Genomic DNA, 16,763 nt, shown 5'->3' with positions numbered 1-16,763 from the left:
GCGGGAGGTCAGGTAAGCGCTGAATATTTGGCACAATAATATTACAGAAACACACACATTGTGCAATATATAATACTGTAATAGAGTGGATTATAGGATTTTACAACCACTGGGGCTTATTTTCGGGTAGGCTTAAATTGCAGCTATCCTGGAAAATCACAGTAGGTCTTATTTTCAGGATAGGTCTTATTTTCGAGAAAACATGGTAGTTACATTGGTTTAACTACAGTATGTAAAAATATACCATACCTGAAATTCATCTTTAACCATTTCTAGCCCAATGACGTCTTATGACTTTCAGTGGGGATATCTGATTGATGCCTGCAGCTGCTGTCATCATTCACATTAGGTCTTTTAGAGCAGGCAATTCTATTCACTATAAGAACAATCATAGTGGCAGTCCAGCTGCTTGATCGTTCTTACAGGCAGTGGGAGGGGACGTCCCCCCCTCTCGCCTCCCTCCAGTGCTTTTTCCCGGGGTCTCCGTACGATTGATAAAGAATTCACCGCCGCCGTACAATTAAAATAATTTTAAGCACCCCCATGTGCGCACACAGAAGCAAACGCACACGTAAGTCGCATCCACATATGTAAACGCCGTTCAATATCACACATGTGAGGTATCACCGCGTGTGTTAGAGCAAGAGCGACAATTCTAGCACTAGCTCTACTCTAACTCTATACTGGTAACCTGTAAATAGTTTAAAAGCATCGCCTATGGAGGTTTTTAGGTACCAAAGTTTGGCGCCATTTGACAAGTGTGCACAATTTTAAAGCGTGACATGTTGGGTATCTCTTTATTCGGCGTAACATAATATTTCATATTACAGAAAAGAATTGGACTAACTTTACTGCTTTGTTTTTTTTTTTTTTATTATTCACGGAACAGTTTATTTTCTCCAAAAAAAAAAAGTTTGAAAAATTGTTGCGCAAATACAGTGTGACATAAAAAGTTGCAATCACTGCCATTTTATTCCCTAGGGTGTCTGCTGTCTGTTTAGGGGTTCTGAGTAATTTTCTAGCAAAAAATAAATATGATTTTACATGTAGGAGGGGAGTGCTAGAATAGGCCCGGTGTGGAAGTGGTTAAACATTTTTTTTCTATTGATTGATATTTATAGATTGGTGTCTTTTTTTTAAACCGATCTATGTAACTATGGAGACAAGGTATGTTTGCAGTGACTGCTGTTTTTTTTATTTTATGCACCTCAGGCATTTTATTTGCTAAAATAAAATAAAAACTGAGTTCTGTTTTAAGGACATATCAAACATTAAACTGCTGTTCTGCAAAAATACATTTTTGTGAAACAATTTCTCCAAACCTTTCCTCTATGAGGGATGCAAGAACCAAGATAGAGAGCATCTTGTTAAACGCCTCCTTTACTCCCAAGAAAGAAAATGTTAAAGATAAATGAATGTGGAATAGTTCTATAAATGTAGGGTGTGTAGGTGTTATCTTGAGAAAATGAACAGCACAACAGCCCATCTTTAAATGCCTATTTTCTTCTGACAGGACCGAGCGAGCTTGACCTCAGCCTTATCTTAGACAGCGGGGAGGCCAGTGATTCTACATCTGTGTTTGAACATCAGGTAGGTAATAATAATGTATACATTTTTCTTTTCTGTTCCTCATCGTGGTGTTATATTATTCATGGAGAAAATGTCACTATCAAGGAATCCCAGCATATTACTGGAAGGTCGGCATGCGGAAAAAGGGGGCTACCTTCCTGTATTTTACAAATAAGTGTTAAAGGGCCTCTTTCATACTTGATCATTATTATTATTATTTAGGTACTTATATAGCGCCGTCGATTTACGCAGCGCTTTACGTATACATTGTACATTCACATAAGTCCCTACCCTCAAGGAGCTTACAATCTAAGGTCCCTAACTCGCATTCATATACTAGGGCCAATTTAGACAGAAGCCAATTAACCTACCAGCATGTCTTCGGAGTGTAGGAGGAAACCGGAGTACCTGGAGGAAACCCACGCAGGCACAGGGAGAACATACAAACTCCAGGCAGGTAGTGTCATGGTTGGGATACGAACCAGCGACCCTTTTTATTGCTAGGTGAGAGTGCTACCCACTACACCACTGTGCCGCCCTATGCTCATTTAAAGTGGAAGTTCACCCTAAAAACAAGTATTTACCATTCAATCCAGCATACTGCCGACATGTACAGTATGCTGGGGGGTTTTTTTTTCGGTTTACATACCGTAGTATAGGTATTTCTTCCCCCGGCTTCCGGGTAGTGAATCCCGCGGGACTGGGCGTTCCTATTCGAGACTAAGTGATTGACGTGATGACAAAAGCTTTCCCACGGCGCATAATGCGCGTCACGAGTTGCCGAAAGAAGCCGAACTGCGAGTCGGCGCTATACGGCACCTGCGCACCGACGTTCGGCTTTTTTCGGAATCTGGTGACGCGCCTTTTGCGCCGGGGGGCAAGCTTTTGTCATACGTCAATCACTTAGTCTCGAATAGTCCCGCGGGATTCACTACCCAGAAGCCGGGGGAAGAAATACCTATACTACGGTATATAAACCGAAAAAAAAACCGGCATACTGTACATGTCGGCAGTATGCTAGATTGAATGGTAAATACTTGTTTTTAGGGTGAACCTCCACTTTAAATAAAGCATGCCCATTGTACAATTAGAGGGAAAAGAACTTTCATCATCAAATTACATGTTGCACAATATATGTACAAGCCTGCCAGGTCAGAATGAAAAAAGATTGGGTTCTGTCCCTTAAAATCATCATGTATTCTCCAGGCCAGTTCTGGAGTTGGCTGGCAGTGTGTTATTTTGGGGTGATATCATCAGGAGGTGGGACAACAGCTCCTCCTGAGCTAACAGGGACATGTATCACACCAGAATCCCCCTCACACAAGGACAGTAAAATGAATTAAAAAAAAATGGTAGACAATTTCTCCTTAAGGAACGTTTTATGATCATAACTATTTACGATCATAACTGTTGGATCACACAATCGTAGTTATACAGACCACAACAGATGGTGTGAACAGACCCCTAAAGTGCACTTGTGATCAGACTGTGGACATTTACTGTAATAATTTTTTAGAGCTGTGGAAATTAAAGATTAATTCCTCGATTAATCATAAAAATTTTTGATCAATCAAAATTCTTTTGATCGGTACTAGTGGTGCAACGGATCATAAATGATCCATGATCCAAACGGGTCACCATATGCGGATCGGCACACCATGTGATCCGCGGAGCTCCGCTGCTGCCTCGGCTATAGGAAAGGCTGCGGCTTCGGCCTTGTTCGTTTGAACAGCTGTTTTCCCCGCCGCGCATAGACACTCCCCCTTGGACGGATCTGTCCAATCGCGAGCAAGGGGGAGTCACATAGACACTCCCCCTTGCTCGCGATTGGACAGATCCGTCCAAGGGGGAGTGTCTATGGCATAGACACTTCCCCTTGGACGGATCTGTCCAATCGCGAGCAAGGGGGAGTCACATAGACACTCCCCCTTGCTCGCGATTGGACAGATCCGTCCAAGGGGGAGTGTCTATGCGCAGCAGGGAAAACAGCTGTTCAAACGAACGCTGTCTGTTATGTTCCCCGCCGCGGTGATAACAGTAGGCAGGGCCGGGAGGGGTCACTGTGCCCATCACACGCAGCACATGCAGCCACTTGTGCCAACACATGCAGCCACTTGTGCCAACACAGGCAGCCACTTGTGCCAACACACGCAGCCACTTGTGCCAACACACGCAGCCACTTCGCCACCATAAATTGTCGCCACTGTGCCAATCACACGCAGCCACTGTGCCAATCACACGCAGCCACTGTGCCAATCACACTCAGCCACTGTGCCCATCACACGCAGCCACTTGTGCCAACACATGCAGCCACTTGTGCCAACACACGCAGCCACTTGTGCCAACACACGCAGCCACTTCGCCACCATAAATTGTCGCCACTGTGCCAATCACACGCAGCCACTGTGCCAATCACACGCAGCCACTGTGCCAATCACACGTAGCCACTGTGCCAATCACACGCAGCCACTGTGCCAATCACACGCAGCCACTGTGCCAATCACACGCAGCCACTGTTCCCATCAAACGCAGCCACTGTGCCAATCACACTCAGCCACTGTGCAATCAATTGTTGCCACTGTTCCCAAAGATAGCCACTGTGCCAATCACATGCAGCCACTGTGCCAATCACACGCAGCCACTGTGCCAATCACACGCAGCCACTGTGCCAATCACATGCAGCCACTGTGCCCATCAAACGCAGCCACTGTGCCAATCACACGCAGCCACTGTGCCAATAACACGCAGCCACTCTGCCCATCAAACGCAGCCACTGTGCCAATCACACGTAGCCACTGTGACCATCAAACGCAGCCACTGTGCCATCACATGCAGCCACTGTGCCAACACACGCAGTCACTGTGCCATCAATTGTTGCCACTGTGCCATCACACGCAGCCACTGTTTAATCAATTGTTATTGATTAAACAGTGGCTGCCTGTCCCCAGCCTCTGTCCCCCTCCTGTGTCATGTCCCCAGCCTCTGTCCCCCTCCTGTGTCATGTCCCCAGCGTCTGTCCCCCTCCTGTGTCATGTCCCCAGCGTCTGTCCCCCTCCTGTGTCATGTCCCCAGCGTCTGTCCCCCTCCTGTGTCATGTCCCCAGCGTCTGTCCCCCTCCTGTGTCATGTCCCCAGCGTCTCTCCCCCTCCTGTGTCATGTCCCCAGCGTCTGTCTCCCTCCTGTGTCATGTCCCCAGCGTCTGTCCCCCTCCTGTGTCATGTCCCCAGCGTCTGTCCCCCTCCTGTGTCATGTCCCCAGCGTCTGTCCCCCTCCTGTGTCATGTCCCCAGCCTCTGTCCCCCTCCTGTGTCATGTCCCCAGCCTCTGTCCCCCTCCTGTGTCATGTCCCCAGCCTCTGTCCCCCTCCTGTGTCATATCCCCAGCCTCTGTCCCCCTCCTGTGTCATGTCCCCAGCCTCTGTCCCCCTCCTGTGCAATGTCCCCAGACTCTGTCCCCCTCCTGTGCCATGTCCCCAGCCTCTGTCCCCCTCCTGTGCCATGTCCCCAGCCTCTGTCCCCCTCCTGTGTCATGTCCCCAGCCTCTGTCCCCCTCCTGTGTCATGTCCCCAGCCTCTGTCCCCCTCCTGTGTCATGTCCCCAGCCTCTGTCCCCCTCCTGTGTCATGTCCCCAGCGTCTGTCCCCCTCCTGTGTCATGTCCCCAGCCTCTGTCCCCCTCCTGTGCCATGTCCCCAGCCTCTGTCCCCCTCCTGTGCCATGTCCCCAGCCTCTGTCCCCCTCCTGTGCCATGTCCCCAGCCTCTGTCCCCCTCCTGTGCCATGTCCCCAGCCTCTGTCCCCCTCCTGTGCCATGTCCCCAGCCTCTGTCCCCCTCCTGTGTCATGTCCCCAGCCTCTGTCCCCCTCCTGTGCCATGTCCCCAGCCTCTGTCCCCCTCCTGTGTCATGTCCCCAGCCTCTGTCCCCCTCCTGTGCCATGTCCCCAGCCTCTGTCCCCCTCCTGTGCCATGTCCCCAGCCTCTGTCCCCCTCCTGTGTCATGTCCCCAGCCTCTGTCCCCCTCCTGTGTCATGTCCCCAGCCTCTGTCCCCCTCCTGTGCCATGTCCCCAGCCTCTGTCCCCCTCCTGTGCCATGTCCCCAGCCTCTGTCCCCCTCCTGTGCCATGTCCCCAGCCTCTGTCCCCCTCCTGTGCCATGTCCCCAGCCTCTGTCCCCCTCCTGTGCCATGTCCCCAGCCTCTGTCCCCCTCCTGTGCCATGTCCCCAGCCTCTGTCCCCCTCCTGTGCCATGTCCCCAGCCTCTGTCCCCCTCCTGTGTCATGTCCCCAGCCTCTGTCCCCCTCCTGTGCCATGTCCCCAGCCTCTGTCCCCCTCCTGTGCCATGTCCCCAGCCTCTGTCCCCCTCCTGTGCCATGTCCCCAGCCTCTGTCCCCCTCCTGTGTCATGTCCCCAGCCTCTGTCCCCCTCCTGTGCCATGTCCCCAGCCTCTGTCCCCCTCCTGTGTCATGTCCCCAGCCTCTGTCCCCCTCCTGTGTCATGTCCCCAGCCTCTGTCCCCCAGTTTTCCAACAATGATATTTACTGCTTTTTTTAAAGAAATACAATTGATTTTATGCAGTATTGAGTTTAGCCTTTTGGCCCGGCCCTCCAAAATATTTTTAGTTTCTCATGTGGCCCCATCGAAAAAATAATTGCCCACCCCTGGCCTAGAGTGTTCGGCCGGCTTCTCTGGTAAGACTAAGCAAGCACTAATCTTCCTATACAGTGGGGGAGATGTGGACCATATTACAGTGGGGAGATGTCTGTGGATTACAGTGGGGAGATGTCTGTGGATTACAGTGGGGAGATGTCTGTGAATTACAGTGGGGAGATGTCTGTGGATATTACAGTGGGGGAGATGTCTGTGGATATTACAGTGGGGGAGATGTGGATATTACAGTGGGGAGATGTTTGTGGATATTACAGTGGGGGAGATGTCTGTGGATATTACAGTGGGGGAGATGTGGATATTACAGTTGGGGAGATATCTGTGGATATTACAGTGGGGAAATGTCTGTGGATATTACAGTGGGGGAGATGTGGATATTACAGTGGGGAGATGTCTGTGGATATTACAGCGGGGGAGATGTCTGTGGATATTACAGTGGGGGAGATGTTTGTGGATATTACAGTGGGGGAGATGTTTGTGGATATTACAGTGGGTAGATGTTTGTGGATATTAGAGTGGGGGAGATGTCTGTGGATATTACAGTGGGGGAGATGTCTGTGGATATTACAGTGGGGAAGATGTTTGTGGATATTACAGTGGGGAGATGTTTGTGGATATTACAGTGGGGGAGATGTCTGTGGATATTACAGTGGGGGAGATGTGGATATTACAGTTGGGGAGATATCTGTGGATATTACAGTGGGGAGATGTCTGTGGATATTACAGTGGGGGAGATGTGGATATTACAGTGGGGAGATGTCTGTGGATATTACAGCGGGGGAGATGTCTGTGGATATTACAGTGGGGGAGATGTTTGTGGATATTACAGTGGGGAGATGTTTGTGGATATTACAGTGGGGGAGATGTTTGTGGATATTACAGTGGGGAGATGTTTGTGGATATTACAGTGGGGGAGATGTCTGTGGATATTACAGTGGGGGAGATGTGGATATTACAGTTGGGGAGATATCTGTGGATATTACAGTGGGGAGATGTCTGTGGATATTACAGTGGGGGAGATGTGGATATTACAGTGGGGAGATGTCTGTGGATATTACAGTGGGGGAGATGTCTGTGGATATTACAGTGGGGAGATGTCTGTGGATATTACAGCGGGGGAGATGTCTGTGGATATTACAGTGGGGGAGATGTTTGTGGATATTACAGTGGGGGAGATGTTTGTGGATATTACAGTGGGGAGATGTTTGTGGATATTACAGTGGGTACTATATATGGTGGTGATCCGAAAAATGTATGTACGTTTTATTAGTCGATTAAAACTTGAAAATTGTAATCAGTAACAGCCCTACTATTTTTATATATTCTTAAAGGGGTTGTAAAGGTAAATGTTTTTTCACCTTAATGCATCCTATGCATTAAGTTGAAAAAACATCCGACAGTACCGCCCCCCCCCCCGCCCGAACCCTCGTTTTACTTACCTCACCCCTCGAAAGTCCCAGGCGCGTCCTTGTGATCTTCTTCGGTTCCCAGCCTGGCCGTTGATTGGCTAGGCTGAACAGATTGATAGCAGCGCAGCCATTGGCTGGCGCTGCTGTCAATCACATCCGATGACGTGGCGCACAAGGGGCGGGGCCGAGTGATACAGTCGGCGGCTATGCCTGCTGCTGTATCACAGGAACGCTTTCCACCATGCGAGCTCGCATGAAGGTGGAAAGCTTTTGCGAGGAGGAGCCGAGACAGCCGCCGAGGGACCCCAGAAGACCGGATTCGGGGACTCTCTGTGCAAAACGAGCTGCACAGTGGAGGCAAGTATAACATGTTTGTTATTTAAAAAAAAAAATCTGCCTTTAGTAGTAAAAAAAATAATCCCTGACCTGTCTAGGTCCTTTTTTATTAGTCCTTTTTCTTTTTAATTTTAGTTTGTTTTTTTGTGTGTGTTTTTTTTATAATTTTGTGAAGCTATATTATTATTATACAGGATTTATATAACGGCAACAGTTTGTGCAGTGCTTCACAACATAATGGCAGACAGTACAGTTACAATACAATTCAAAACAACAGGAATCAGAGGGCCCTGCTTGTTAGCGAGCTTACAATTTTAATATTTTTTTTTATAATTTTGTGAAATTATAAATGTTTATATAATTTTGCGGAGTTATACTTTTTTTTTATATTTTAAAGTTATTTCTTTTTTTAATAATTTTTTTAATATAATTTTGTGAAGTTAATCCTTCTCAAAGAGCACAACAAAGAGTCTGTATCTTAATCCCATGTATAAATAGCATAAATTATTCAAGCATCGTTTGCAGAGAAATGTAATTTTAGGTCAATTAAGTTTTGACTTTGCTCAGGGCTTTTTATATTGCTTCCTAATTGGCCATATTTTAGGAATAAAAATTCAAGTGTAATAATTTTTGTGAGAATACTTTTCCCACTTTGTTTTTTCCTCTTAATTAAAGTCAGGTAGCCTGCCTGCTCTTCTCCAAAAATTCTGCAGGTCTATCTGCTTTAACAGTACCTGCGAGAGTAGGGCCTAGCATGGTTGTCATAGCAACTAGTCTCATAAAAAAAAGAAGAAGCTGTCACATGAAATTTTTATTTTTTTGTTGACGGAGCGGCTTTGTTTGCAGCTTCTCACAATATTATGAGAGAAAAGTAGATGACGGGTGCTTTGTTTACAAGGGGGCAGAGTGTGGCCGATCTCGGAATGGGAACAATCCTGACTGTAATATCAATTTTCATAAGTGAACAAAAGATACATTATTTCCTGTGATCAGATTTAACGGTAAGATTATCGAAACTGATATTTGAGCAAATTGAGTTATGCCTCTTCACCTGATCCTTGGCTCTTCCTTGTCTGTCTTCTCACAGTTCCAGTGGTGGGTTATGATCTTGACAATCCCGAAACAAGATATATGCTTGCATACATATCAAAAGCATGCTAACATTTTTCTTTATCATACTATGAATGTCACTATGGGAATCAAGACATTTTCTTTCACACACATCTAAGGGTGAGCTGAACTGGCTAGGGATCTGCAAATGTCAGAACAATCTGGACCCAGGCCACCTGTATCCTAGCCAGATATACACTATATTGCCAAAAGTATTGGGATGCCTGCCTTTACACACCCAGTCTTAGTCCGTAGGGACAGCCTTCTCAGACGAGTTGAAGGTATTATAGCTGCAAAGGGTGAGCCAACGTAATATTGAAACCTGCAGACTAAGACTGGGATGCCAATAAAGTTCATGTGCGTGTAAAGGCAGTTGTCCCAATACTTTTGGTAATATAGTGTAGGTGGCGCACCATAACAACAACTTTGACACCATTGGTGGCTAAGATGTAGGCAAAAGCACAGTTCATTGGTTGCTATGGTGTGCCCATCTACATTTCAGTCACAATGGGTTGCGCAGCATTATTCGTTGCTAGGATATAGGTGGCCTGGTTTCAGAAAATGTGCCGAACCCAGACCAGTTCAGCTCAACCTTACACACGTCGACTCTTCATAATGGCTGTGGATAGAAGATGAAGCTGGATACTTCATTGTAGAATTCTTGCTACTGACTCAAAATAGCGGTTGACTTGATATCTACCCAAACTGTAATAATAGAAAACTGCTTATGGGGACGTGGCCTGGAGCTGCATGGTGTCGGGAGTGTAGAGTGAGAGATCCGCCTGAGACAGATCCTGGGAACTATCCTTACCTCTTTTTTGCTCTAAATCTACTCACCGTGGATTCCTCTCTCCATCGAAGAGCGCGTCCGGCGCCATCGACAAACTTGACAAATACTGACATGAGGTGCGGGACTCGTCGGATGAGGATGGCGCTGCTACCATCATTGAAGACGAACCTGATACTGGAGACACAGCTAAGGTGCTCGAGGCAATTTCCCTGTGTCATTCAACACTCTCATGACATTTCTTTCATACGTTAGAACCTCCATAAACTGAGAGAGCGAGTGTCTGAGACAGAGCGCCACGTTGGCCACGTGGAAGATGAACTGCTTTTATTACAGGTCACTACTGAGCGGCTACACCAACTCAATTCTGTCCTGCAGAAACAGGACGACATGGAAAACAGACTTCGGCTGTGTAACCTGCGCTTTGTGGGCCTGCCTGAGCGGGCCGAAGGCTTCCGAACCTCCTACTGTGCTAGAGAATCTGCTGATCAAGACCTTTGGCAGAAAGGCCTTCTCCTCTACGTTCGTGGTAGAGCATGTGCACCGCCTGGTTGTAAAACCCCCACCTAATGGTGCACCTCCACGCACCTTCATCGCCAAATTTCTCAATTACCGTGACCGGAATGCTATCCTGAGGCTCACTCATGTAAAGGTCGAAATCCCTTTCGATAATTTGCACGTGTCCGTGTTCCCGAACTTTTCTGCCAAGGTCCAGAAGAAGAGGACACCGTTCAGCGAGGTCAAGTGGCAACTCTGGACCCACCATCTGATGTACGCCATGCTCTTCCTGGCGAGACTTCGGGTGGTGAAAGATAGCAAGGCTCGTTTCTTTGAGGACCTGGAATCGGCTCTTTCATGGCTGGAAAACTGCAATGAGGCTGCCTGCCTGAGTTCCCCTGTGACTGGCTTCTCCATAATGATCTCCTGTGTGCTGCCTCCGAGGACTCCGCTGTCCTACCGCCATGGTCGTTGTCTTTCCCTAAGCTTGGAAACCATAAGTTGGGCACTGCCCGCAAGATCCCCTGACCTTTGATCCCTGTTATTTGCCCCGGTAACTTAGACTCTTCCCCACCTCTTTACCCCCTCATTCACTACAGTATACTCCTTATGTTTGCTCCTGCATTGCCTGATTACAGCATTATTCCACCTCAAGCGCATCACCTACCTCTCACCTGCTGACAGAAGTACACCCTCCCTGCACCGCTAAGTGCTTTTCAGTATTTGTTTGCCCCTCAGACCCCAATGCTACCCTCATGCTACCCTTCCAATTTTGCTACCCCAAACTCTTCAAGGCCTGTTTCCCTGGCCACTGCCTGCCCCAAGGACCACGATGGGCAGTGTTTTGTTTGTTCAGTTGCACGGGTCCAGTGCGGTTAAGACTTGTATGTTTTTCTTCTGCATTGGTTTTTTTTCTGTTATCTTGCTGTACTTTTGTCATGTCCACAGAACTTCTCTACCACTAAGTACAATTTTATTCCCATTCCCACCCACTTAATGGCCACCTCTGTTGTGTGTGTTACTCATTTGAGCTGGCAGTGTCTCTCACAGGATTCCTGTAGCTCCTCCATAAATGAATGCCATTTGTGTTAACATTTGTATATGTTCTCATCACTATGTGTATGCGAACTGCACTTCTTATAATATATTATTTTGTTATCTGCTCCCTGGGCGTCTAACCTCAAACTCCTCTGCTCCTGGCTTTAATATGGCTTGTCTAAAATTAATTACCTGGAATGTCAGGGACCTGCAGGACAGGACTAAAAGAGTGGCTGCTCTGTCTTATCTCAAGTCCCCGTGGGCAGATGTCTAGGTGCTAGTGGAGATCCGTGTCACAGGCCAGATGCAGATGGCCCTTAAACCCTGGATTGGCTGGGTGTACCAAGCTCCATACACCTCTAACTCTCAGGGTATAGACATTTTAATTGCTAAAACAGCTCACTTTCAGTTCCATGCCTTGCGGTTGGACCCCCAGGGCCGGTTTTTGTTCTTGCATGTCACTAGCTTTGGTTTGGAACTATTGCTCGTAGCATTCTTTATCCCCCCACCATTCCGATTGGCTGTGTTGCCTTTATGGCTCAGCATCCCATGGTATCTGCTGTCTGGCTGGGGAATTTTAATGTTGTAATTAACAAGGCTAGGGTTAATAATTAACCCTAAACCCCGGGCCACTGGTTGGGCACCCCTGCTTTAGGATAAAATAATAACACCATTCAGGAGGTTGCGGCATCGCCTCTTGAATGTCTGCAAACCTCCTTCATTATGAATTGCTTTTCTAAGGGGCGGTAAAGCCATCTGCCTGTGTAAAAGAGGCTTTCATCAGAAGTTCAGAACAGTCCTTCCTATACATCTTGTATCGGTCATACTGTAGTGGTGCGGGTGGGCAAGGAGACTCGTTACGGCTCTTGCTGTCTCCCAACGACCTTATATAAAGAATGGGGACAGGGGCAACAAATTATTCTGGGTAAGAGATCAATTAATTTGAATATTAGCACCTCTCCTAGCTTCAGAAACTGAGATATTATTGTCAGTAGGTTATATTTAGAAATCTAAATTGCTCTGCCATAAGAAACAAATTAAACGTTTTTTGTTTAGACTCGGGTTCATATTTAAATAATCCAATTAGTTTTTATTTGTGTAAAACTATTCGGTGAACTTACTAAATGGAGATTGGAGAATAAGAATGATATTTTTAGCACAGCTGTGTACAGAGCAATAGAGGATGGAAATAACGATAGATTTTTGCTGACATAGTAGCATAGAGCTCATTAGTACATAGCATTGTCTGCTAAAGGAAGAAGTTTTCCCACTGGACACTTCAAAGGTGACATATTCCAAAGTAGTTCTTTGTTAGTAAATATAGTGCCAGCTTAGTGCTGATCATAGGAAACAACACAGTAACTGAAGGATGTTTTGAAAGGCAATGACTTCTCTTACACCAACATTAACAACGACATTCACCTGCACATTGGTGTGATAGCCTGAATCGGAAGAGAACTCTGCGGTCACAGGTGGATATTACTGCACAGCCATGCTGCTCTCTAGGACTGGGGTTGTCCTCAGAACACTATGAAAATAGGAGCTGCGGTGGCTCAACGCGATTGGCACTGCGCTGACAAGCCATTCACCTCTGCAGCTAGAGGTTCGGATCCCGGTCTCGGCTTCATGTGAATTGAGTTTGGTGGTCTCAGCCCGGCTCCCGGTGGGTGTGCTATGCGAGGTAAACCTGCGCTTAGTACGCCCACCCCCCTCCCACAAAAACCACCACACCTACACACGCACTCTAAAATTGGGTTAACACGCACGCACTTTGACCACGCGGTCTCTAAAAAGAGAGGCGAAGGACTAACAGGGGTGGTTGAGCGGGCTAGATCCTCTCACTCCCTTATAGGGAGTCCCTCTGCCCCGTTGGGCTTCAAAGCGGAGCAGGTAGGGCGGGCTGTGTGGGAGGACCCCCTCACACCCGCCATTGCCATCCGGGGCATGGAGAAAGGTGGCAGATTGCCTCTGGGGGAGGCCTGCCTACTCCCAACTCCTGCAGTCCGGCTCCTCTCTCGAGTACACACACAAAATACACTTTAAAAAAAAAAAAACACTATGAAAAAAATATAAAAACAGAGGGAGCACTTGCCTAGTATATTATCCAACGTAACATTTATTGAAGATAAATATAATGTAACTACTCACAAGCATAGGTAGTAAAATCGTTCATCAAGCCACTGCAAGTGGCTACAATCTCCCATCTTTGCAGGGGTCTCCAACTGGTGGCCCTCCAGCTGTTGCAGAACTACAATTCCCATGAGGCATTGCAAGGTTGACAGTTACAAGCATGACTGCCATAAGCAGAGGTTTAGGGGGCAATTACTTTTTCACATAGGGTCAGGCAGATGTGTTCAATTGTTTCCCCTTAAGGGATATCATGTATTTACTTTTGCTTTGTATAAAAACATCTGGATGTTATTTGACGATGTGGTGGTAATGTGTGTTAAGCTTAGAGAGTGGTTGGAGGAGGGTGGACCTGTTGGCACTTCATCAAGGACTGACTACAAGTACTCAGAAGAGACATTCAGCTCCCGATATGTTAGAAAGGACGATGGTAGCTTGGGACACAACATGCGGTGGGGGGGGATCAGCGGATTACAGCAGGACAATGCTAGATTCGATGAGTGGGTGAGTATGTTATTTGACCTCAACCCAACATACAAGACAAATGAGGTTTAAAAGCAAAATTAACCTCGAGGGGGGAGTGAAGTTCCTTGTTAAAAAGGAATTACACAACAATCAGATTATTCCTTTCATCTTCTATCCTGCGCTAGATATCGAAAATAACATCCCATCATGCACCTTAGTGAAAAACACAATTGTTTTGAATTCTGATTAGTTCTGCTACCACACCGCGCACAGTCACTGCGCTTGATTATGTACACTTACCATCAAAAGCCCTCCATTTGACTTGAGAACAAAGTGTTCTTGTAATCTTTCCTGAAGTCAGTTCATTCACCTAAAAGCCTTGTGTCTTTTTGTCTTTTGTTTTTTTGTATTTTTTTAATATCTGGAAAACCTTCTAATTGCTGGCTATGTTTATATGTAGGGTTTATAGGCTTATCCAAACTCATTTGGACAGCTTAATATAGAAGTGTAATTAAAGAATAGTCATTTTCACATGTTTGTCTTCTGTTTTCCAAATTGCCACATCACAGCTTATTACAGCTAATTACATGGTTGCTTGTTTTAGTTGTTTCTGTATCTGCTTGGAGAGTGGGGAAACTTGCAGGGCCAGATTTCTGCTAAGGCCACATAAACTGTCAAATTTAACTACTTCCATACAGGGCACTTCCACCCCCTTTTCCGCCCAGAAAATTTTTGAGCTTTCAGCTTGAATAACAATTGCGTGGTCATGCAACAGTGTACCCATTTTTTTTGTATTCGTTTTCTTCACACAAATAGAGCTTTCCTTTGGTGGTATTTAATCACTGCTGTTTTTTTTTTTTTTTTTTTTTTTTTTTAAAAAAGAAAAAATACATTTTTTTTTTACAAAAAAAAATGTTTTCTTTGTCAGTAAATTTTGTAAAGAAGTTATTGAGGCTGCAATGATGGCCATTAATAGGCTGCACTGATGGGCACTGATGAGGCGGCACTTTTGGGCACTGATTAGGTGGCACTGATGGGGAGGCACTAATAGGCCACACTGATAGGTGCCACTTATATGCGACACTGATGGCTGGAACTGGTGGGCACTGATGGGTGGCACTAATGGGCATTGATATGCGTCACTGATGTGCACTTCCTTCTGGGACGACAGCCATGCAGACCAATTTGATGCAGTGTGCCGCGTATGGTCTGAGCACTGACAGGCTGACCCCCCCACCCCTTCAACCTCTGCAGCAATGCTGGCAGTACTCGTACATCTATTTCCCAAAGACAACCTCTGCATAGGATGCTGAGCATGTGCACTCAATTTCTTTAATCGTCCATGGTGAAGCCTGTTCTGAGTGGAACCTGTCCTGTTAAACCGATGTATGGTCTTGGCCACCGTGCTGCAGCTCAGTTTCAGGGTCTTGGCAATCTTCTTATAGCCTAGGCCATCTTTATGTAGAGCAACAATTCTTTTGTTCAGATCCTCAGAGAATTCTTTGCCATGAAGTGCCATGTTGAACATTCAGTGACCAGTATGAGAGAGTGAGAGCGATAACACCAAATGTAACACACCTGCTCCCCATTCACACCTTAGACCTTGTAACACTAACGAGTCACATGTCACAGTGGAGAGAAAATGGTTAATTGGGCCCAATTTGGACATTTTCACATAGGCCCCTTTCACACGGATCCTGGGAAGTTCAGTTTTTGGACATTCGCTTGCTCAGTGGGTATCGCTTCGTTGATCCCCGCTGAGCCGGCGGATGACTAGTCACACTGTGCAGCGACAGATCAGTCAGATCTCCGCTCTCCTCTATGGGGGGATCGAATAAAAAGTAACCGTCTGTCCGTTTTCATCCAATCCGCCAGACGGATGCAAAATAGGGTTTGCATCTGTCACACTTTAGTGGAGAGGATTGGATCAGGCTGATCGGATGTCAGCGGACATGGCACCGCTGATATCCGATGCTCCATAGAGATACATGGAGCACTCATTCAGGTCCGCCTGAAAAAACTGACAAGAGTTAGGAGAAAAATGTCTGGACAGTCGCACACCAAAAATAACCTTTAAAGGGTAGCCTTTATTTGTGCAAAGGATAAAAGCACTACAAAGCACAGCAAGCAGTGGGATATAAATAGCTGACGCGTTTCACACAGAGGTCTAGTGCCTAGTCATAGCTGGAAAAACTGACAGGCAGATCTGAATGGTCCGCACGTGTGAAAGGGGCCTTAGGGGTGTACTCACTTTTGTTGCCAGCGGTTTAGACATTAATGGCTGTGTGTTCAGTTATTTTGGGAGGACAGCAAAATTACACTGTTATAAAAGCTGTACACTCACTACTTTACATTGTAGCAAAGTGTAATTTCTACAGTGTTGTCACATGAAAAGATAGAATCTAATATTTACAAAAATGTGAGGGGCGTACTCACTTTTGTGAGATACTGTTTATATATACATAAGTGGTCCATATAGTAAACTTGGTGTAGAGTTATTCACTTTCAGGCCATTACGGAGGATGGGGGGGGGGGGCACTCTTTACATCTGGAATATCTTGTGTCTTTTTCATCCTAACTGTGTAACTATAAATGTATTTTTTTTTTTTTTTAAATACTACATATTGTAATGAATCCTGTTTAATATGTATTGGATTCCATTCAATTTCAATTCAACAAAATTGAAGGGCTTTTAAACAAGATTATTGATATAATGATGGCAAGCATGAATGCTCTAATGAACAGTTTTTCAGAATTTCAATTTG

The 16,763-nt window shown here is 46.2% G+C and overlaps 1 protein-coding gene across 2 annotated transcripts in view; it reads left to right on the top strand.

The window, feature by feature from the left end:
- The window catches only part of AK5 (adenylate kinase 5), a 299,264-nt gene that overhangs the window by 211,959 nt on the left and 70,542 nt on the right, over positions 1-16,763 (top strand). For both annotated transcript variants that reach the window (XM_040360665.1, XM_040360666.1), the window contains one exon: positions 1,514-1,590. In XM_040360665.1, the coding sequence (XP_040216599.1) occupies positions 1,514-1,590 (77 nt within the window). The remainder of the gene's footprint in view (positions 1-1,513; positions 1,591-16,763) is intronic.

The sequence above is a fragment of the Rana temporaria genome, chromosome 7 (assembly GCF_905171775.1).
Source record: "Rana temporaria chromosome 7, aRanTem1.1, whole genome shotgun sequence".
NCBI lineage: Eukaryota > Metazoa > Chordata > Amphibia > Anura > Ranidae > Rana > Rana temporaria.
Note: the sequence above shows the minus strand (reverse complement) of the source record. Positions and strands in the feature narration are given on the sequence as shown.